The sequence below is a fragment of the Sander vitreus genome, chromosome 12, assembly GCF_031162955.1.
Source record: "Sander vitreus isolate 19-12246 chromosome 12, sanVit1, whole genome shotgun sequence".
In the NCBI taxonomy this organism is placed as follows: Eukaryota; Metazoa; Chordata; class Actinopteri; order Perciformes; family Percidae; genus Sander; species Sander vitreus.
In genome coordinates, this window is record NC_135866.1 from 17,571,299 (window position 1) to 17,594,989 (window position 23,691).

Consider the following 23,691-nt stretch of genomic DNA (forward strand, 5'->3'; position numbering starts at 1 on the left):
CTCCATTCCAAACAGTTATAACTTGTTGACTGACCTACATAACAGAAATTGCTGAAAGTGATATATTTGATATAGTAACAGTTCAATTTTTGCAGAGTGAATACTCAAAACCCAAATAATGCATGCCAGTTTGTGGTATATCAACACAAAGTAAAAATTAGGTTTTGACACGTGGACTCTAGACCAGACAGGGGATCGGGGGATGTTTTACACTTTTTTGCACCAATTTACGGTGCAAATACCTTTTATTTAGCCTATGCGAAGAAAAAAAACATGACAATTCAAAATATATCAAAATTATGATGGAAAGTATGTTGTTACATGTCATTGTGCATTTTTAAGTGGGTATATGGAAATCCTGGAGCTTACTTAGTGCGTATCATGTAGACTACACCTCTCTACCTTAAAATCTGGTTACCAGCTGTGCCTGGTCATGTGGTGTTTTCCAATAAGGACTGTCCAGTCAGAGTTTATGACTGGGACAATATCATTTCCCATCTCTAATCCCTATCAGCGTCAGTAGGTGGTGGGTTCAGAGATTGCCACGATGACCATAGACGGTATATAATTACCGAGACGGTACACCCACCGGAACGGGAACCAGGGCCCCTCCGATCGGTCGCCGCTCGTGCCCGCTCGATTCGTTTGCGCACTCCCGAGACACCAGGAAATATGGCGGCGCTCATGACTCTGAGTCAGGTAACAACTCTCAATAGCTCAAGAAAAGTCGCAATTTCCATTAATGATTACTATGAAGTGACAGCGACAGTCGTATGTTCTAACCGCATTACTCGTTTATACGCTATATTGAATATTGGTCAGTGGAACCCTATTACCACCCTTTCGCTGTCAACTAAGTTGACATGGTTAGCTTACGTTAGGGAAAACGTTAAGTAATAAGGATAGTAAAGTTAATGTAACGTTTTAATTAAAAAGGGAAGTTACTTTTGCAAGTAAAGTAGTTACGTTAGTCTCGGTGACGGTACTGATGAAATAAAAAAAGGATAACTAGTTGCTAAAACTGAACAAAAACAAACCTTTAGTTAGTTAGCTAACGTTAGCGATCAGCGTTGTGTTTATTTAGTTTGACCTCATACGGACAAAATTGAATGATGTAACGTTAGCTACAGTATGCTAACGTTCTAGCTAAGCTTTCTAACAACTTAATGTAGTGTATGTGCGAGCTAACCCTCTCATCTGTCTGCATCATGTCTGCTTCTCCAGTTATCAAGTGGAAACCCAGCCTATGAAAATTATTACAGACAGGTAAGGTCGGGGTTACCGCTGTTATTTCCTTTCCAGGTCTTCTAGTGTTCATTTAGCTTCATATAAAATCAATTGATAAATAGAGTTATGACTGCTGTATCCATTAAGTGTTTTGTTATTGGTGGTTTGTAGCTGGACCCAGGAAACACAGGCAAAATATCGGCTGGAGATGCAGCTCAGTTCCTAAAGAAGTCAGGGCTGTCAGATAGTACATTGGGGAAGGTGGGTCACAAACTTGCTTACACGCACACACAAAAACGCACTTATTCGATCAATAGCATCTAAACAGTTTTTCTTTCTTGCTATTTATTTATTTAGATTTGGGATTTGGCAGATTCAGAAGGAAAAGGCTATTTGGACAGACGGGTAACGCTACATTTTTCTGTAAATTTGCAGTGATTGATGTATGCATTAAACATCAGATTTGACTTGCTTTCTCCCTCTTTTGTAGGGTTTCTTCATTGCTCTGAGACTTGTGGCCTCAGCACAGGGTGGAAATGATATCAGCCTTAACAACCTCAACCAAAACTTAGCTGCTCCAAAATTTGTAAGTGATGAAATGACTCTCCTGACAATTGCAATATCCAAAGATGTGGTACAGAACACACTGGGTAGAGAAAAGCTAACTCTGTTGCTCATATGAGAAATGAAGGAACATTGAATATCTCAGAAAGGGATATTGTAATGGGAAATTACATCCCTAACTGTATTTTCCCCAGGTTTTACTGTGCTTGCCTGCTCTATTTGTTGGTATCCTTATCCTTGCTTCATTTTTTACAGAAAGACACTAACAGCCCATTATTAAGTGTTTTAACGACGGGACCTGACTCCCAGTGGGCAATTAGGGTGAGTTGATATCATTTGTCAAGAACATTCTTGAAAAAAAAACCAAGCTTGTCACCTAAACATCATTTTTTTTCCCCTTCCCAGTCTGATGAAAAAGGGAAGTTTGAGGGCATTTTTGAGAGTCTGTCCCCTGTAAACGGTCTCCTCTCCGGTGATAAAGTCAGGCCAGTTTTGATAAACTCCAAGCTACCTCTGGATGCGTTAGGAAAGGTGATATTACATGTTGGAGTGATGTAACACATAACACTTCTCTTTCCTGACATTGCAGTGTCAACAATTCAAAAGAGCTAAAGCTTGTTCATATTTGCATTAACTTTGTCGTTTTGTAGATTTGGGACCTAAGTGATGTGGACAAAGATGGACACTTGGACAAAGATGAATTCACAGTGGTAAGCTGGTGTCTTTTGTTAACTTAACGTTTTACTGTCACTCCAGAGTAATTCTGGGAAGCTAATACATTTTATTTTTTAGATATGAGTACATTATTTGATTTGCCATTTTCTAGGCCTTGCATCTTGTGTATCGCGCCATGGAGAAGGAGCCTGTACCAACTACCTTACCCACTTCCCTCATCCCCCCATCTAAAAGGAAGAAGTCTGCAGGAACCCTGCCAGGTGCTGTGGCTGTGCTGCCTACTATGTCTGGGCTTATGGCTGGCCCAGCCCCTCTAAAAGAATCCCTGCGAAGCACTCCTCCTGTGGCCAGTGCTACTCCCTTCAGCACCAGTACTGTCAACCTCTCTCCTAAACACTCCTTTAAATCCAGCTCACCGGTATGTTGCCTCACTTGCGTTTCTCTTGAGGTGTTGATGTAGGCGCAGTGACCTCGTCACTGCACTGTGGGGGAGGAAGTGCTTTTTCCAGGGTTAAAATGAATATCATAATATTATTAGGAATACATTTCCTACACTGATGATCATGTTTATTTTCACATATAATTTTAGTGAAAGTGGAGAAATTATAACCTACTTAGTGTCCTGCCCTACTTTCTCGTTTAAAAATAATAATTTATTTTAGTTGTGTTTCTATTTTCCTTCATGGGGGGAGGAAACATGACTCACATGATGTTATGCCTGCAAGCTTGGGTAGTTTCACACAGCTGCCTCATGGAATTTGGGATTCTTGGGATATCGTAGGATGTCACTTTCTAAATGTGGGTTGTTATTTTCAAGTAGTATAAGGTGAAAAACACAATAGCATTCCGTCCTCTTGGACAAATCAATACATTTTGTTTTTCTTGCTCCTCACTAATTAAGTGTTACGAGGACAGAGCCTGGAAACCAGCATTTCATGTATCAATTATTTTCTGTTGCTAATGGGTGGACCTGTTTTGCCACATTGTTTTGAGCATTGTGCACAGGCCAGTGTGTTCCTCTCTACCTTGTTATAGCTGCAGGAATTTTTCGCCCATGACTTTTGGAGAAACAGGTTTCCTTGAAAATGAAGAGAAGCAAGACTCTGTTCACACTTGTACCATGATTTGCTGACATGGCTATCATGACACTTCTTTTCCCCCACTGTTATACCACTTCTCAATCCTGTTCTTTTCTCCTTGCCAGCTTAATTGCCATTTTCTCAGTTTTATATTTTCTGTTTAACTTACCCAAAGCCAAAAGTTGATACCAGATTTCTTAGAATGCAATTTTCTTACATGTACTAGCACTTGCATTAGCTCATTTAGTTACAGTAGCTTGAATTGAAACCTAGATTTTTTTTTTTCACCTTTTTATTTGAATATGTGTGATAGGTCGGTTGTAGATTGTTGTTATTTATGGTAAATATTTTCCTCATTGGTCACTAAGTTCAGTTCATGTTTTACTTTTAACCAACATAATACATAATTAAATACCACCCGTTATTTACTAAATTATTGCTCTTAGGAGATGTTCTCCCCAATCTAAAATCACACAAATTTTGTGTTTTGTTCATTACAGCCAGTGGTGAACTGGGTGGTACCGGTGGCTGACAGGGAGCTATATGATGAGATCTTCAAGAAAACAGACAGCGACAATGACGGCCTCGTAAATGGAACTGAGGTCATAGAGATCTTCATGCAGTCCAGTCTCTCCCAGACTATGCTGGCACAGATATGGTGAGGCACAAAGAAGGTCTTCACACCTGCAATTTCCACCAACTGCGGAACGGCTGTCGGCTCCGTGCTCTGCCGTCCTTCAATACCCACCAGGTCCGGATTTGTTGCGGAACGGCTGCGGCCATGACTGACAGCTGAAGTCACGCGGACCCACGAGATCTATAAACAGAACCACAAAACCTGTCTCCACCCATTATAATGTTTTCAAGGCGTAGTGCAGGGAAATATGATCCGCTGTGAGCACGGTGTATTTTATTTTGTTTCTGTGCTCGAGTTCCTGTCCCGCACAATCTGCCCTGTGCTGAATTGCTGCGGAGCTCTCCAGCGTCCGGCAAAAATAGAAGCTCTGCGTATCTGCTCCGGAGGGCTGCAGACCGCCGGAGCTGGGACGGAGTCGGAACGCAGCCGTTCTGCAGTCAGTGAAAATACACACATTGACTTTAATGGAAACCTAATGACTCCGCCGCCATTCCGGAGCGGATCCGCAGCCGTTCCGCAGTTGGTGGAAATTGCGGGTTAGGCTCCAAGTAAATAGTTTACTTCCCCTTTTTCGGCAATGTTTCGATCTACAAGATCCTTCTCGGGCAAGTGTAAAACAGGCATTTCTTCCGGAACTAGGAACCTTCTGAGGAACTTGTTGCGTTTCAACCACAGGGACCAGGGTCTAAATTATTATTATTATTATTATAAACAATTATATATTATTATTGTGGCCTTCCAAAAAGCCCTGATCAAAGGGTAGTACTTTCTTAAAGTGCCCCTATTATACTCCTTTTCAGCATCATATTTGTACTCTTGGGGTCTACTAGAATAGGTTTACATGCTTTGATGTTCAAAAACATACTATTGCCCATTGCTGCATTGCCTCCACCTGAAACACCGAAAAACCCTTTCTGCTCTGATCAAATTCAAACAAGCTACTGGGCGGGCTGTGCTTGCTCAGGCAGCACCTATGGGCAGCACATATAAACCGGGCTGGCATTCTCAATCAGTGACATCACTTATTGAGGAATTTTAAACCGGGATGTGGGCAAGGTTTTTTTAGGCAGTTGAGAAAAGTGCTGTTCTTTGGAGAGAGAGCTCTATTTGGAGTAAAAATCTTTTGGTACTTTATACATTTATTACATACACAAAAAAATATATAACACACTAAAAGATGGGGGAAAAATCCCAAAAAGCATAATAGGGACTCTCTAAAGTACGGGAACCTTCGGGGTGGGGTTTGAGGGATGACCGTCGCTGATTGGTCAAACACACACAGCACGGCTGCTTCAACTTGCTGACCGCTTTATTCATAAGACAAGTAAGTACTCGCACATTGATTTATGACCATTTTAAGATGAGGGTTGAAAATGTTCTCTTTGTTTGATAACATTAAAAGTAAATTTAGGCTTTGCTGATGGCTTGTCAACTCATTTTAAAAAGTCAGAGAGGGGGGCGCCTGGATGGCTCACCTGGTAGCGCGCACGGCCATATATAGAGGTTCACTCCTTGACGCAACGGCCTCATGTTTGACTCCGACCTGCGGCCCTTTGCTGCATGTCATTTCATGACACACTGAGCTGCGGGCTGCAGAGTGTTTACTCCTGCAACCAACAGCAGCCCTCATGCTGTCATGTTGCTTTATATAGCAGCGGACTCAGCAGCGGCCTAATCTTCACAGGTCTTAAGACTATGTTGGGAACGCAGCTAACAATGGGAAGAAGGAACCTTGTAGTTCCTTCAAAATAGTTTTGTGTCGAAACGCGGCTTAAATCATCCACACATACAGTAGCTAATCTCACCATGTTTACCTCTATAGCTCTATCTGCTGGACAGTTTAAATTACAACATTTTCTCCGGAAGATGGGTGCAACATAAGAAGGAAAAATGATTTAAGTGTGCAATACCAAGATGGTAGAAACGACCATCAGAAGGAAGAATACAGTATATTTTATTTTGAGTGAAGTTTCTCCTCCTCTCCACAGGGGACTCGCTGACACTAAACAGACGGGCAAGCTGACCCGGGAGCAGTTCTCTCTGGCCATGTACCTAATCCAGCAGAAGGTCATTAAAGGCGCAGACCCTCCGTCCACTCTAACCCCAGACATGATTCCCCCATCAGAAAGGACGGCAGCCTCATCGACGGGCCCTGTGAGTCCTGACTTTAGCCCACTGTAACCACGGCTTCATCTTTGTTACCCTATTTATTTAAACATTCTTCCTATTTTCCAAAGCCACTTGCACCTGTGCCTCATGTTTTCCTGCTACCATATGCATTTTAAATGCTGAGTTCTGCTTTCTTCCTTTTGCCTTGCAAAACACTTTTTTTATGCGTTTTGTTTTTTTGAGCTCTCTTCTATCCTGTCTAACAGAGCTATGTGGGGCTTATGCCAGCTGTGAGACCTGAACTTGCTGCAGTAGCTAATATGCGCAGAGTGAGTAGTTAAGCTTTATGTCACAAGGTGGCGCTTTTGTTCTGTCATATTCTCTGTCTCTGTCTGAAGCACTAGGTGCAAACATGACCATGTTCCTTGTATTATGTACAATATTAATTTCCCCAAATTATTTATCCAACAATGGGCAAAACAGAATTTATCAGCTCTTGTTTACTCTTTGTAACATATTTGGCATGCCTTGGAGTTTCCCCAAATTCTAAACCTCAACTGTGCTGAAGGCAAACACTGCCACCTGCTGCAATTTCATCACCAATGGTCTGTCGAAGCAACCAATGTAAACTAATGTCCATTATAGTTACTTAATAATGTATCCATTCTCGTAAAACAAGTAGTGTCACTTACTTTCCTAGTTGTTTATGAACATATACAATATCCAGGTGTACATATGTACTGTACATATCTTTGGCCAACCAGTGATTGAACGGGCCTTCTATCTTTAAAGCTGTTTGTAAAGGCAACTTAAATTTTTTGTCAGACCATGAAAACAGACAATAAGCTGCAGCTTTCCATTTTGTATTAAGAACAAAAAGGTCTGGAAAAAAGATAAATTAAAAAGGGCTGCTTGCTTACACAAGTACTATCATAACAAACAAATAGCTATTTTACACAGATAACACAATAACACTTTTTGAGGTTGAACATGAAAATAAAAAAGGCTTCATGGAGGGCAACAGCTAGCATATGTCTGACCAATGCTTTGAGTGCTCGTAAAAGAAGAGGATTCTGGGACACTGATTTGTCAAAGGCTTGATATGTAAAACACTGATATATAAACAAGATTTAATCGTAGCGTTAAATTCTTTTGTATTCTCTTGTCTGTTTGCATTTCTCCTCATTCATGTATTGTCTGGAACTCTTGCCCCCTCTCTAGCTGTGCGAGGTGTTTGTATTTCCTTCCTGCGTCTTTAGTTTTGTTAGACGTTTCAGCAGGAAGGCCCCCCCCCCCGCTTACAATTCATGTCCCTTCTGCTCTCTTTCTCCCTCCTTTTTGTCCCCTTTTCCTATTTGAACATTCTCTTCCTTGTCCCCTCTTTTTCGCGTCCATTTTGTCCGTTTTCTTGTCCTACCTGCCTTCTGTCTCCATCTCGCCTCTCTCACTCGTCCGTCTCTGTCTCTCGCACTCAGGACAGCAGCAGCTCCACGGGGTCTGCCGAGCTGACGGGCATCAAAGAGCTGGATGACCTCAGCCAGGAAATAGCTCAGCTGCAGAGGTGAGCCGCTGAGTAGCAGGAGGATAGCTTTGTTTCTCTTTCTTTGAGAAAACGGAGGGTCAGTTGTAGTGGGGTGGTGTTCAGGTTTAAAGCTCATTTAAACTCTTAGATATGTTTTCTTTTTTTTATCAAATAATGTTATCCTTTATTTAACCAGGTGCTGTTATTAGATAGTTTTCATTCTAAGAGATACTTAGCGGAGAAAGCAGTGTCAACATGGAGCCTTGCTCTGGGCCGGTCAGAGTATATTTTACAGTCGTTAATATTCTGACTTCTTTTAGTGCTTCACCTCTAGTCACAAATGTCATGGAAAGAATACGGATCAAATGGTTGCAACAGACACCCCATGTTTCTTTAATATTTTTTCTTTGAAAAATCCCTCCACATCAGGTTTTAAAGCCGTATTAACAGACAACTGACCATAATGTAGAGTATATCTTTCATGCAATTTATTTTATCAAATTGTTATGTGGGAAACCTCATCAGTCAAGCGTGTTTAAAAAGGCACAACAATTATTTCGAAATATCACAGTTCCAAACTGACACAGTTTTGTCTCTTTAAGCTCTATGTTTTGCCAACAAAGGCTTCGGTGGGAAGTAATAATACCCTTTTTTTTTACTTTACTTGTCCCGTGTTGTTCACCTACAGAGAGAAATTCATTTTGGAGCAAGAGATCAGGGAAAAGGAGGAAACCATCAGACAGCAAAATAGTGAAGTTCAGGTAAGGCTGAGCCAAAAATAATTTTCAAGTCATCTGTTAATGGTTAAATATCTGTGAAATAGTGACTCATGAGTGACTACAAGTCCATCTGAGAAGCCTGGAAACAATACAAAGTTCAGGGGTGCAGATACATGTTTGTATATGACTGAAATTCCATAGTACAAATGTTTAAACAAGGCAAACTTATAAATCCATTTGGACCATTTTTTAAGTGTTATATGTTTTGAGATCCACTCAAGAAGATTAATCACTATCATTTATTGTGTGTGTGTGTGTGTGTGTGTGTGTGTGTGGCGACCCTCAGGACATGCAGAATGGATTGGACAGGGAGAGCTGCAGCCTGCAGGACCTAGAGTCGCAGAAACAGGATGCCCAGGAACGTCTGGAGGAGATGGACCAGCAGCGCTCCAAGCTGGAGGGAATGCTCAATGACGTCAAGCAGAAGTGCCAGGAAGAGTCCCAGAGGGTTCGAGACTTCTTATTGAAACATGAAATGCTGTTATATTTTGTATTGTGCTTCTGGTGATATGGTAATGCACATGCCGTTGTTATCTGGTTGTGGTGTAATGTTTTTTTGGCAAGCGGATAATGCTTTGGTATTTTTTGGAGTGCGATAGCAGGTATCAATCAGATGTCAAACAGTGAAGTCAGTTGAGGTCAAGGTTTGTTTCAAGGAAAATGCGTATTACTTTTAACAAAGTAATTGAGTGTTTTGAGTACTAATATTGTACTCTACTATACTTAATACCGATTACCTTTTTTCCGCTTTTCACCCTCCAGATCTCGTCTCTGCAGAGCCAGATCCGCTCTCAGGAGACGGACCTCCAGAGCCAGGAGGAAGAGCTGAGCCGCACCAAGACGGACCTGAGCCGGCTGCAGGAAGAGGAGGCTCTGCTTGAGCAAAGTCTGCTCTCTGGTCAGGTCCAGCTGGACAGCATCACCAAGTCGCTCAAAACCACTCAGGAAGAGATCAACCAGGTCAGTGCAGACGAAGTAACTACAGGTTACATAAGGATGTTCTGCCACTTTTGGGCCATTAAGCTCTCTGATCAACTTAGTATTGAAATTAGAAGGATTTTAGAGGAAAATGAACAAATTCAGCTTGGGATATCTAATCATAATACTGACTTCCCTGTGGGGGTAGAAACGTTTGTATGTTTATGTTCTTCTACCATCTGTGGAATTTTGGACTTTTTAGTTTTACTTTTTCTTCCATCACTGGAATGCTAAAGTGTTTAGCCTGCTCTGAGCCACACATATTTGAAGCATTTTATTGATTTGATCAACTTACTGATAACCACTATTCACCACTTATGTAATTAGCTAAAAATCCGGTGCATTCCTCAATCTGCTGAAGATTTGACTTTTGAGGAGCCTGTTTTTTTTACTCTTAGCCAAGGTAAATCAGTGACGAATTAGACTTCTGCAAAATAAACCACTATTCAGGTAATAATGTGCAAATTCTACTTTTGCTTTGAAAATACTTTTTTTTATTTGAAAATGTGACTTGAAATCATAGTGGCTTATCCATTTCTGCCAGGTCGGAAATTCTCCACTGTTGAGCAGCTCTGACACCTATTAAAAAGAGACTGTAAAGGAAATCCAATCGGTATGTTTTATGGAATCACATATGGTCTTTTTTTGTGTTTTAAGGCGCGCAGTAAGCTGTCGCTGATCCAGGACAGCCAAAAGGAGATGACCAAGACCATTGAGCAGTACAACAGCGCTTTGAGCGACATCAACGGAGGAAACTTCAGCAACCTGCCGGACTTAAGTGAAGGGTTTGCTGAGAAGGAGAACGGAGGTTTCAGAAGTGCGGTGAGGAGATCATGAATATATCCTTCTTTTCACCACAAGAATTTAGCCTAGAACTCAGAAACTTGATTTGCCTTTCCTTATAATGAGGAGCACTTTTCTTATCACCTTAATCTTAATGTGTCTGTTTATGAGGAATGCAAACACAAATATGCTCACGAAACCAGTTTTGTCATCCCAAACATTTTAAGTTGCTATACTTAAAAGTAATCAGTTTATTGCTGAATTATACTGTATGTAAGTGCATAGTCAAGCCTTAACTATTGGCAGATGTATTGATATGTTTGTTTTCTGGATTCATTCTTTAGGATGACTCATTCAAGTCAAAGAGAGCCATGTTCAACAACAGCAGTGCTAAGGAGCCTCCAGCAGACCCCTTCCAGACAGAGGACCCCTTCAAGTCGGATCCCTTCCTAGGTCTGAATACCTTGTTGTATCTTTTTTGTATACTCCTGTATTTCTGTGAGGGTCAAGGTTATTCCCTGCTCTGCCAGCTGTTCACCTGCAGTAATTTTACACCCCTGTTGTGGGGTGTGACCTATAACATCAAGTGGCCACAACAAAATGAAGATACACTATGATAAAGAATGAGCAAAAGTTATCAAACCAAATTAAGTAAATTAAAGTGCCAACTAAGGATTATTAAAATGTGGGGTGGATGTCAGTATAGTCAGTGGTGTAAGTGTGCATGATTGAGTGATGTATGGGTGTTGTAAGGTGCAAAACAAGGCATAAGAATAATCTTAAGACAGCAGATTTAACCGAACAATGGGTGCCTGTAGGGAGAAGGGAGAGAAAGCTGCGGCAGCAAAAATGCTTAAATAACCTAGGAACACACCGGGGCCCACAGGTGTTCCAGGTTACACTAATGCCATGTTTCCACTGTATGGCACGGCTCTGCTCGACTCAGTTCACTTTTTTGGTAGCAGTACTTTTCTCTTTTCGTTTTCCACTGTGAATAGTGTACAGCGTATTTTGCGGGCTGCCTTTAAAAAAAAATTAAAAAAAAATCTGGGTCGAGTTAATAACAATTGCAGTTACTATTGACGATGGCTCGGCTATTTGAAAATTGCATTATAGATGCCAAAATTGTGGAGTTTTTTTTTTTTTTGGGAAATATTTGTTGTATGTTCCAGTCTGATTGAATGCATGCTGTGGAAAACAAAGAAAGCTTAGAAAGCAAAGAGATTATTTCTTCTTAGAGGCTGTATGATGATTGAAGCCAGTACCCAGCCATGCTAGTTGCTCTCTTCTTACTGTCTTGTCCTTTTTTAGATCCATTTGGAGGAGATCCTTTCAAAGAAAGCGACCCCTTCAAAGGCAACTTAACTGAAGATTTTTTTCAGAGAACGGACAAGTCTAACCTGTTTGGATCGTCTGACCCCTTCAGTAGAAAACCCACACCACCAGCCAAGGTATCAAACACCTCTTCTTTTACCTCCCAAATGTTTGTTGGAAGTCTTTTGTAAGCAAAACGACTTGAGAAAAACCAATGCTCTTTTGTCAAAAGTTCAAAATAAAATGTCCTCCTCTGTATACTGTATAATGACTTGCTATAGTTGTCAGTGCTGATAGAAACAAACTCTGAACGTGTCTTCACTATTGTAGATTCCTGGAAAAGCAAACCAGCATGACAAAGAGAGATTTCTTGTGGTTACATTAACGTGGTCATTTTGTATGTATTTTAATCGCTTTCTTTAAAATGGGTTACTTACTGTTCTTTGTTTTTCTCAGCCAAGTGCCCTCACATCTAACAGCCCAAAACCAGGTACGTTGCTGGTCTCAAGTACCAAAGGATGTCAATACATAGAGAGAGATTTTACTCTGGATCTTCTCAGTTTTAAATGTTAAGATTAACCTGGGGTAGTATTTGTTTGTGCCAAAACACTTAGTTGTTTCTGGACTTCTTGCCTTTGTAAAGTCATAAGTTTCCTCAGGTTAGCTTTTATTGTGTTTCCAGTTTTCTATATTGTAGTATATACTTTGCTTACAAAATTAAAACAGATTGTCAAATATTCAATGCTTTTATTTGTTCTTCTCAGTCATTTTGAAGATGCAGGTTATATATTTTCCTCAGTAGACCATACTGTATGGTGACTTTTTATCACTTTGTCAAAAAGTGCAGATTTTCCGTGCGGATTTCCCAGAATGTAACTCTATTAACTGACATCCGAAAGTGAAAGAACGTTCTAGTTATGAAACAAGTCTCAATGGTTGATTCTTTGCCATTCTGGGTGACGTGTTAGATTTAAATTTTATTTTTGGCGGCATCAGGGGCAAACAATTTTTACTCACTTGTGGCTTCAATTTTTCCTGTGGCTTAGGACTATTTTTAGTTGAGTACCTACGCATTTAACTACTGGCCAACTAAAAATACTCCCCCTACCCTGGAAAAACAGGAGGCTTGCAGGAGCCAAACATAACAGAAACTCTGTAACTGCCGGTCCTGCTCTACTAGAATACACTGCCACTCCTTTAACCAGTTCTCTACTGCCTCTGTCCTGTCTTTATATCTGCTGCTATTGAACTGCTCTGCCTCATTCGGTACGGAAGTTGTTTTAAGTTAGTGGCTACCTCTGGTCGATACTCTGCCATGCTACACACCTTCAGAAGAACACAGAGGCAACTGTAGACCTGAGCTGAGTTACTGTGCGTAAAAGAAAACACTGCGTACTTCACATGAATGGGGTCTCTTGTGGTTGCATACTCACAACAAACGTATTCTATTACAATGTTTTGTTTTTTCACTGTAACCATCTGCAGTTTGCTGTTTTTTTTCATTAAGTGGCATACCACTGAGCTTCAAAACAGCACAGGCACAGTTCTGGTTAACAGTACACCAACTGACGCCTTTAATTAGCTGATCAGATGCATACGTCAGGTTAAACAAATCTCTGCTTTCTAGGTTTTTGTGAAATGTCATGGAAAATGAAACGGTCATGCCACATTCCCCTCTCTGAAAATAGCATGCAGGCCCTTTCAGAATAAGCAAGATGCTGAGATGATTTTTGAATGTGTGGTCTAGGGCTGAACTTCATTATAGTTTTTGGCTCTTTCCATAAGCTTAGTCAAATGTTCCAAATGCATTTTAATGTACTCTTGTTACAGATGTGTTTGGGACAGTGAGCCCCTTTGGAAGCAACTATTTTGGAAGCAAGGGGGGTGGATTTGCCGACTTTAGTCAGATGTCAAAGGTAAGCTCTGGAGACTCTTGGAGTTATGAATCGGTGCACCATAAAGCATAATTTTCCACTTGTGCTGTAGAATGTCATGTTGTTGATTTTACTGTCATGAATGATTTCAAATTTTTCTGGCAATTTATCACATTTAGGAAGTCTCTAGTATAAGGCCAGAGGCTTTAGATTTGGGCTGCCATTTCTGTTAGTCATTATTATTTAGTATTTTCCCTTGTGTGTGAACAGAAGTCGGACAACCCTGTCCTCCCATCAAAGAAAAATGTGCCTAACCGGCCTGCACCTCCCTATGGTAAGGTGTGTGTGTGTGTGTGTGTGTGTGTGTGCATGACTGTGCTTGCAGCTTTACTTTGACATTAATGGTTCAGTGATGTTCATAATGAGCATGTTACATTAAAATCAATAGAGTTTATCATGCCAGTGTTGTCAGTACTAGATTTTTGCGGCAACGTTTCATTTCATTGTGATTGACTGTTGTCCTACTAGAAAGGCATTTTTGTGCCCTGATGGCTTGCGGGGAAAAAAAACTACTTCCCTGTTGAGTTTAGAGGGTGCAGAGAACGCAGTTTATTCTTTTGAAGTTGTAAACAGGAAAGCTGTTGGTAGAGGTACGTTAGTACTATGGGTTTACAGAGTGATGTGCACTTGTTAGTGTTATTAAGACAGCAACAGTTGAACTAGCCAATGTTAAGTTATACTTATATCAATGTTAAGTTATACTTGTATAGTAGTTTGATTAGATTAAGAGGTACTTTTCATTGCCTTGGATGCATTCAGCCTCGTGTTGTTTTGGTTTATAACGTGTAAGTCACAGGCTACTCACAGGCCATGCCCAGCACATGCCCTTCCGCTGTGATCTTGCATTTATTCCTTAAGCAGAAGCCACAGCGTGAGAAAGTTTGGTGTTCCCCTTTGCTTTACCACACACAGAAGGGTAGAGATAAGTAGCCATGGTTAGCCAGCAAGCTTGCCCCAGAGATGTACCTCATACAATGTGGGGAAGTGAGAAGTCCACATTTAGTTTGGCTATTTAAAGCTGACATTTCTACTGTTTGCTCTTTATCAGATAGTGGCGCTTTTATTAGCATGAAGCCCTTCAATCCGCAGATGCAGCCAATGTGCCATTGGTGTACAAATTTCGAGAAATGAATAATTATGGCCACATTATAATACCGTCATTATAGGCAATGTGTTCAAAGCTTACAAAAGACAAGGGTGTGTCCATCTTTTACAATTATGTGTTCTAAAAAGCTGTGACACTGTGCTTGTTAAGCTTCAATGCATCAGTGAGCTGTACTAAAAAAAAAAATGCGGTTCACACCTTTTTTTTAACCAATATCTTTCTCCCCTGGGTGACTACTCTGCACGCCATGAGCTTAAAGCTGTTAGCTTCCTGTAAAATTTGGCAACACAATAGTACACATTTGTCTTTTAAGGTGTGAGCTGATTTTCCCAAGGGGCTACCTGTTGTTGGCTTCTGGAGAAAAGTGTTGTCTTACATGGCTTTCGTATTTATTAAAATGTCTTCCTTCTCCAGGAGGTCGGCTCAGTTTGACTGCATCAGAGCCGTCCCAGAGCGTTTGCTCCACAGCAGACAGTAAAGACTCTTTTGTTACGACACACTCGAGTAAAGCGTCCAAAGACTGCCCTGTGGGTTTTGCAGGTTTGGGCTCTGTAAGTGTAGTCGACTTACAGTTTTCTGTTGTGTCAAGTATCTTTGTCTGCATGAGCTGCTGATCTCATGATCTCACTCTTTAGATTGTAGGGCTAAAGGCTCAGAGGTGTCAGCTCTCTGTCACTGGGCCTCATTCTGTTAACTTTCCCTCACACAGTGATATTAGCGATTGACCTCTGTGCTCACCAGCTGATCATCAGAGAGCAAGCAAAGGCTTGGTGTGGAAAGAAATTAAATGTTTGTATGAGTGACTTGGACAGTCCTCGTATTTGTGTCTGTCAAGATTGTTGCCTCCGTCTGCCTGGTAAAGGGGCTTTTGCATGCTTTCTGTCATCTCTGGCTTCAGCCTTTGGCAGGAAATCAGGTTTTATACAGTTTTAGTGAGCAATATGGAGAACCTGCCTGGTCAGGTAGCACTCGAGGAGCCTTTTTCAAGTTTTGAAGAACAAGCCTAAAGGCTTATGTGCTGTCAAAGCATGATATGCCTTGAAGCAGAGCACAACAGATTAACTGCCTCATTGTCCTCCATCCGCTTCAGTTTGCCATCCTGTATAGCCTGACGGCTGAGCGTGCTCTCAAGTGGAGAGAAGGTGCATGGCAGGTTTTGGTGTCTTGTTTGTATCATTTTGACATTACATGAATTTATTGTATCTTTAATGCCAGCACGACAGTTGTGAAAAGGATGTGTGTGTGTGTGTGTGTTTTTATATCGAGCTCTGTGTTGTAATTTTTGTTTTTCTGCCAGGATCTGAATGTGTCAAGGTAAGACTGTACAAGGGCGTGGTGGTCAATCCTTTGCATGTGAAAAACCTGTCCGCACTGCATAATCTGAGTATGGTGATTAATGAGCAGCACATTTATTTTTATATCCCCAGTCGCATTGATCCAAGCACTAATTTGGCACTAGACTGTCACTGTGTATGGTGTAGCAAGCTTCTAGTGTTGCTGTCTTGGCTTTTTTTTTTGTAACGTCTGAGTGAAATATAAACGTCTGTATTTTTCTCTTACTGCTATATATCAAATCACTTCAGTTATGTTTGACATAGCTTTTGACCTTCTGCCTAATTAGAAACATTTTGATTTTGAATTTGCATCCACCCTTCATTTTTACATTTTGCTTTCGCTCAATGACTTGTATTTATACTGACAATTTAGCCTGCATCTCTGCATATTTGTCCACATCTAATGTTTGTTTCTCTGCTCTAGTTTGGAAGTGAGAGCCAGACACTGGAGTGGGTCAAGCAGGAGAGCGAGCGTGAGGAGCAGGAGAGGCTGAGGAGGCTGCGGCTCCAGGAGCAGCAGGACCTGGAACTGGCCATCGCTCTCAGCAGGGCCGATATGCCCAGCGTCTAATCAGCCATGCCCCACCACATCTTTTTGTCTTCTTGCTTCTGCCTTACAGTCCTCTGTCCGCAGGCACATGACAACAGCACCAACACTGACTAGCAGCCCCTGTTACCAATTTGTGTAAGGGACCAGTGTTTCTCTAGCCATGACTGGACTCGAGTTATGGTTCATTGCTCCCAAACTACATGGCAACTATAATCAAGGACAATACGGAGCCACTTGATTTAAGCCTGGCTTCATCCTGCAAGAACATAGCAATTTAATGCAACCCGAACCAGCAGGGTACTCCACTACAACCTACATCTAGCTCTATATCTTGTTATGGCTAATCACCCTGCCTTATCCAAAAGCCTTTCTGTTGCAAGTAAAAAATAACTTGTTTTATTTATATACAAACGCAATGAGTCTGTGGTGTATGAAGTATGTGTTCAATGCACTGTATAAACTGTTTTATATAACCTTTAATATTTGAAAAGAAATTTGTATGGAAAGTCAAACCAGATACGCCAACTACTCTTTTGGCCTAAGATTTGAGTTTGTCCAATTTCCAATTTTTTTTTTTTTTTTTTTTTTAATATATAAAAGAAACTTCATCTATTGTAAATATTAGTTAGATGTTTTATGTACAAGCACTGGAACAAGAAAACAAGGACCAGAGCTTAGTGATCAGATCGTCCATGGCATGCTTTAGGTTTTTATTTCAAATGTTATTGCTGTTTCTTACCATTTATGCCTGCATATGGATTATTTATGTCCCTGAAGTACAAGGATTATTGAAGACATGTTTGAATATAATTAAACCCTCAAGTGGGATCTATATGTCAAAGTAGAAATATGATTTTTGGGAATCCCTGCCAAGCATTTTAGTCCTAACATAGTTTTGGTTAAATATGATTAAGCCCCATATTATCCGTTGCCTCTTGCATTTACAATATTTAAGATGCTAATGATAATCATTGAGGTCTTCCTTTTTTTTTTAAACACAATTCAGTCCATCTGCAGCGCTATTGAACCATCCCTCTGATGTCAACAGTCAGATTGTTTATCATTGGTTGTCTTGTTGTTACGCCCAAACAACTTGCACTCCCACACAACTTTAAGCCTCTATAAAATGGAAGTAGTATAAACCTACATTGTTTATACTGGTGCTGTTAGTTGTATCCTTTTACTTCTTCACATTACCACTGATGCACAGTGACATCTGCTTCCAATTTTTTGCTTTTCTCTCAAAATTCAAATCAACCGATTGATCTTTCTTTTTCTGGGATTTTTTTTCTTCTGTTCATTAATGTCTTATGAACCATTTGGGGGACATTTTTTTAAATGACTTAAAATATTGCATCCTTGTAATTATATTACACTAATCAGGTTTATTCGGCACATAATGTATGCACTATATTTCAGAGCTTACTGAACATGTACAGAGTGACAGCGCCTTATTTATCAACATAACGTAATATTGCACAGTATGTATGTGATTATTAAAAAAAACTCTTAAAAAAATAAGTAATTTTTAACATTCCTGGAACAAGTCTTGCCTTTTAAATTACATATTTTAACTGCAAAAAGAAGTAAGCCAGTAAATAAATGTATCAGTGATAAATATAGATGTTATATACTGTAGGTGGACTCGAGGAACAGTAGCTCAGCATTGCACAGACATGACGTGTTATGAAGGAAGGCAATAGTCAACTCTATTCTTAGGTCTTAAACTGATGCTTTGATAAAATGTACAGTACAGAGGTGTTCTAACATGAATCTAAGGTGGTTTGTTTTTATCTTGCATTGATATTGGAACCAAAAAAAGTGAAATGAGAGTGATACATTTGCATATCCCACTGCAGATATTTTTGAACTAATATGTACTTCTTCTTTTCCTTCAGTGAAGTCTTGATCAACTCATCTAAGTCACATTCTGTGTGTACATTTTATTCTGGGGGAATTGGAGATATGAAACAACTGTGGAAGTGCGTGACACCACTTTTGATGAAGGGTGTGGTTTTATCAAGTTATTTTTAAAGTTTTACAATGGTTATAATGAAACAAAAGTATTGCGTCAATCACCAACCACATATTTGAAGAATAATGTTTAATATTTATCTACTTTATAAAATGCCATCTGGCTTTGAAACATCTACTCACTGCAGCCTTTGATGCGGGAGAAACAAATACTGACACCATGCAGACATAATCTGTATGAACTCAGATACTTTGAAACTTTAGTGCAATGACTCTGTGTAATTGTAGTATTAAGGCCCTTTGATGTCCTACTATAATTTCTACCCATCAGAAAGGGAGTCTAAGGGCTCCCTGATGAGGGTTTGCTGTGCCCCTCTGTCCAGACGGCTGCTGGCTCACTCTGTAATTATGGAAATGGAGTGTTTGTATTTATAGGCTAAGCCCACAAGCGGCTGCCCTTCTCTGTCTTGCAGCTGCAAAACATCGCAGTGGAAATCAAGTGCCTATGTTTTAAAATTAAAGTGGGTATGCAATGGCAACATGTATAACCTATTTAGTGTAACTGATCTGATGGTCTGCAGGCCTGCTGCACCTACTTAGTCTGCTTGTAAGCACAGTATGAAACCTGTTGTTGAGTGGGTGGATGTGGTTTATTAAACTACATGTGTGAACAAGGTATCAATAATGACAGACATGCATGAAAAGTAAAGAGTTCCCCAGTCAAAAGTTCAATTTCATTGTTTTTAATATTTACAATAAATATACATTTTACAGTATAAAACCATGTACATATTTATATAAATCTAAGTGGAAAATAATGCACAGGACATCAAGCCCTGATAGTGAACAGAGGGGTTGGATCCAAGAGTTTCACACAAGAGGAGACAACATCAACTCCAAAAAGAAAAAAAAAAGACTAAAATAAAGCAGTTTAGGCCATTCAGACATTGAGGCAGTTTAAATAAAACATTGTCTCTGCACATGTTAAGCAACTTTATGTGCATTTCACCCCTGTCAATAAGAACATGGTCTATTTTTTGGCCATATCGTTCTGTCACTAAGAGTTTTACAGTAGCACAGTCATAGAAAGGCACTTTTGTGTCAAACACAGCGTTCCAGTTCTGTCAAAGAAGAGTAGTATATACAGGGCCAGCCCCTTCTTGGTCTGCCTGCTCTAAAGCAAACAAAGCTTTTCTAAAGCTTTTATTGAACCAAAGTAGTACCAGCTACGTTATTAGAAAATAATAACAAACTTTTTAATTCAATATTATATATAAAAAAAAAGACTTTGGTCATGTGAGCAATTTAAATAAAAAATACATCAGTTGAATCACAATAAAAATAACACAACCCCCTCCGTGAACCCCAAGTCCTTATGTGGGCTCGTTCACATGTGTCTCTTCATGTGAAGTGCCAGGTGGTCAGACCTGGAAAAGGCGCGTTCACACAGGTGGCACTGGAAGGGCCTGTGTCCGGTGTGTTTGCGGAAATGACGTGTCAGCTCATCGGAGCGGGCGAATTTCCATCCACAGCCTTCCCAGTTGCAGTGATACGGCTTCTCACCTGCGTGGACAAAGAAATTGTGAATTATTAGTCTGTGCAAAAAAAGGGAAACATGGCTTTGAGCTATGCATGTAGTCGTATTTATCATGATGGATATGGGCTCAAACTTACCGGTGTGAGTTCGGAGATGTGCCTTCAGATGTGAGCTCTTGGTGTAGGTTTTTCCGCAGCCAGCGTAGCTGCAGGTGTGCGTGGCTGTGCGCTTCCGCGGCCATGTGCGCCGTCCTCTCTTGGGTTTGGACTCCAGCAGCTCGAGGGGAGAAGAGGGCGGTGTGAGTATCACCCTCTGCGCGCCTGGCTGCAGGCTGAGACCGTCATCGTACATGCCAAAGGCAGTATGCGGAGCGTGGTAGGGCATCTGCATCTGGGGAGCCTGAGGGTGATGCGGGAAAGCCGCGGGTGTGTGATACTTGTGTGAGAAGTTCATAGGCTGGCACATCTGTGCCTGGCAGTCCGAAGCTCCCTGCTCATCGGGGCTGAGAGGTGGGGTCATGTTGCTGGCTGCCCGCGGGGAGATAGCCACCCGGGGCTGCTCGAAGGACATCATGCACGAAACGTTCCCTTCTTGCTTGATTTTGCTGCAGCTTTGGGGCACCATGCCCATAACGGGGCCGTAGCCGTCCATGGGTGGCTCCACTTTGATGTCCTGGCGGGGAAAATGTGCCGTATTGACATAAAATCTCCCCTGAACGCAAGGGTTGCGCGTAATGCCATAGTTGTTGGTTCCTTCGGAGCGGAGCAACTCTGTCATGAGGCTGGCACCGTACGGGGGCGGTGGGGAGCGGTGGTCGTCTGCTGGATAGGATGGCACGGAGTTTCCCGTCGTGTACATGCTGAGGTCAGTTGTGCCCACAAATTCCGCCGTGCTGTCTGAGCCAGTCGTGTTGGCGAGAATAAAATCCAGATCCAAATAATTACTCAGATCCTCGTCGTCCCTTTTGCTGTGATTGTCAAGGCTGTGTACCATTTCAAGCATGGAGCAACTGGTGGAGACTAGTTTGTCCACATCTCCTTTCCACCTCTGAAAGAATAAAATATATATTATTAGATAAGATAAATACGATGTTGCTGTAAAAAAAACTACTGTATGTGAAATTGCAGGTGATATCCAACTGGACACGTAATTCAGCCTAATATTGAGCTTTATTTTCTTAAAATAAGGAAATAAGTTATTTGTTTTTGTTTTCCCAAAGCACATAAATAAGTTCAAACTGCTTTTTAAGATATTAGTATTACCATTATAATTAAAACAGGTGAAACAAAGTGACACACAGGCTATCTAATCCAACTCAAACCTATCCACAGATTTTAAAACATAATACAAGATCGTTTTTAACTTACGTTTTCCCAGTTTTTTTCTCTTTGGTTTGAGAAGGTAGAAAATGACGGTAGCATCACTCCAGATAAGGCCATCGTTTGGTGAAATAATAACTATCTCTTGTCAAAGAGTGTTGCGGCAGCCGCACCAGAGTCTGTGCGTCTATTTCACTGTCGCTCTCCACAGCTGCGCTCTAAAGACATGAACAAGTTTAAAAGTGGAAGGAGGTCCTCCAAACCTTATAACTCTCTAGCCCGAGTACGCCTGGCCAATTGTGAGAGCTCAGGAAACAACGTAAAGTTTGGTAAATTTAGCTCTTTATAAAGCGGCTCGTGCAGGCAGCTGGGCTCAGTGCGCTGTATGACAGGCAAGGCAGCGCAGAGGAGCCTATAAAGTGTAGGACCTCCCCCACAGACTGACGCAGATACAGACCCACCCACCTGAGAAATGGGTGGCTGGACTCGGAAAAAAGTTGCAGGCAAATTGCAAACACACGAGCAATAGCAATGGCAACCATAGATACTTACGTAATATGCTGAAAAGAACAAGCCTAATGACAGAAACTGCTGGAGGCCAGGCTGCACCAGCATATTAATACAAGGCTGTCAGTACTTCAGTTAATCACCACAACAAAACACGAGATATGGCTTTTTTGATGAACACTAATATAAATGTAATTGCATTCAGAGTAGTAGGATAACACTCATGAAAGACACAGAACTAAGCTATATATTCTAATAAAAGGCAATCTGGACCATGGCACAGATATCTAATAGAACTTGAAACAGCACAAACAAATGTCCCAAAACATCAAAAAATATGTATTGGATTCCACAATTTTGGTCAAGTCTTCCTTGTGATTGTATAATTTAATTTCAGGCTTACAAATACATTTATGCCTTTCTTTCTTTCTTTCTTTCTTTCTTGTATTTCTTTTTTTCCGCCCATTAAATGACAATACCAATTCTGCACTCCTTTCAAAACTTTCGAACTAGTTTGTATGTGCATCTGCCTCCACCTGTTTGGCGCGTCTCGCTCTCGGCTCATTATCATTATTAATGGGAGATGGTTTTGTTCTCTCACAGCAGGCTTGTCCAAACAGGCGCCAGGGTCGCCTGAAACGGTTTTCACGGCTTTTTAACGCTCTAACACACTCGCGATGTAAACATGACGTCCCATTCAGCTGTTAATGACGGACGAGGGGGCTGCAGGGTCGATTGGAGTCAAATTTGCATCACAACTCTGGCCTGCTTTTTTGCTGTTTCTGCTGAGTGTTCTGACGCGAAGACAACCGGCTCCAGAGGTCATTAGGCCAACTTTAACTCTGCACTTTGTATAATTTTTGAACAGATTGTTTCTTGATGTAAAATCACTCACATGAACTTAGATTTTAAGATCACCCTTGCAAGAAATGTACGCATACAATCCCAAATAAATAAGAAATATTTTAAATTAGAAATAAAGAGACCCATTCACATATAGATCTACAGGTTTTATTCAATCCTACAATCATCAGCAGAGGTGGAAGAAGTATGCAGGTGCTTTTCTTAAATAAAAGTAGCAATACAGCATAATATTTAATTCAAAAGACTATTACAATTTTCACTTGAGTTAAAGTAAGTGTTATCAACAAAATGTAGTGTAAAATTCCTTATAATGCAGGCAGAATGGCCCTGTCAGTTTATACATTTATATTTTTGATTGGATTACTATTAGTGATGCAGACCCCCGAAAGCAGCCATTTATCTGGTCTAGTTTTACTGCATTATGCTGTTGAGATAGTTACATTTACTATATGTTTAATCTTAATCTGCCTTGTACAAGAATTACCGCTTAGTCAAAGTATAACGTGGTATAAAATGAAAGTACGACAGAATTGACTGCTGACCTCTTGGTTATAGTCATAATTCATAATTTACTTGCAAAAAACTCAGTTCTGTTTTACATTAAAAGCCTTTTGCAGCATTTTCACTCTTTGGAGGCCATGTTGGAGGTTCTCACCTGTTCAGTATCAGTGGCTGTAGTAGGGACCTCACTGATTTGAGATTAATTTTAAGCTTTGGTCCAAAGGAATTTGCATTTTATTTTGAGGTTCAGCGCCTTGCTTAAAGAAATAGTTTGACATGTTTGGGAAATACTCTTATTTGCTTTTATTGCTGAGAGTTTGATATGGAAATTGATTCTATTCTCATACCTTTGTGTTCAATAGGAAGCTACAGCCAGGAGACAGTTAGCTTAGCGTAGCA

At 40.7% G+C, this 23,691-nt stretch overlaps 2 protein-coding genes across 7 annotated transcripts; one reads left to right on the forward strand and one right to left on the reverse strand.

The window, feature by feature from the left end:
- Positions 1 to 532: 532 nt before the first annotated feature.
- Positions 533 to 18,507, forward strand: LOC144526628 (epidermal growth factor receptor substrate 15-like 1). Of its 6 annotated transcripts, none has more exons than XM_078264218.1 (24): positions 536 to 699; positions 1,225 to 1,266; positions 1,399 to 1,488; positions 1,585 to 1,632; positions 1,718 to 1,813; positions 2,047 to 2,112; positions 2,197 to 2,322; positions 2,442 to 2,501; positions 2,618 to 2,884; positions 4,046 to 4,203; positions 6,171 to 6,336; positions 6,558 to 6,620; positions 7,767 to 7,852; positions 8,502 to 8,574; positions 8,879 to 9,040; positions 9,355 to 9,552; positions 10,228 to 10,392; positions 10,698 to 10,806; positions 11,665 to 11,804; positions 12,124 to 12,157; positions 13,498 to 13,583; positions 13,812 to 13,880; positions 16,004 to 16,020; positions 16,465 to 18,507. In XM_078264218.1, exons 1-24 carry the CDS (start codon positions 673 to 675, stop codon positions 16,532 to 16,534), a joined length of 2,418 nt encoding a protein of 805 aa, XP_078120344.1. In that variant the 5' UTR covers positions 536 to 672; the 3' UTR covers positions 16,535 to 18,507. The 6 variants fall into 6 exon arrangements, with proteins under 6 accessions (XP_078120339.1, XP_078120344.1, XP_078120340.1 ...); XM_078264214.1 differs by having other exon boundaries at positions 13,812 to 13,875; XM_078264213.1 differs by lacking the exon at positions 16,465 to 18,507 and having other exon boundaries at positions 533 to 699; positions 13,812 to 13,875; positions 16,004 to 16,458.
- Positions 18,508 to 19,291: 784 nt separating this feature from the next.
- On the reverse strand, positions 19,292 to 21,809 carry klf2b (Kruppel like factor 2b). The gene is made up of 3 exons (XM_078264220.1): positions 21,469 to 21,809; positions 20,239 to 21,148; positions 19,292 to 20,127 (listed from the first exon to the last, which is right to left on the reverse strand). The coding sequence occupies exons 1-3, from the start codon at positions 21,538 to 21,540 to the stop codon at positions 19,952 to 19,954; spliced, it is 1,158 nt and encodes a 385-aa protein (XP_078120346.1). The 5' UTR covers positions 21,541 to 21,809; the 3' UTR covers positions 19,292 to 19,951.
- Positions 21,810 to 23,691: the final 1,882 nt, after the last annotated feature.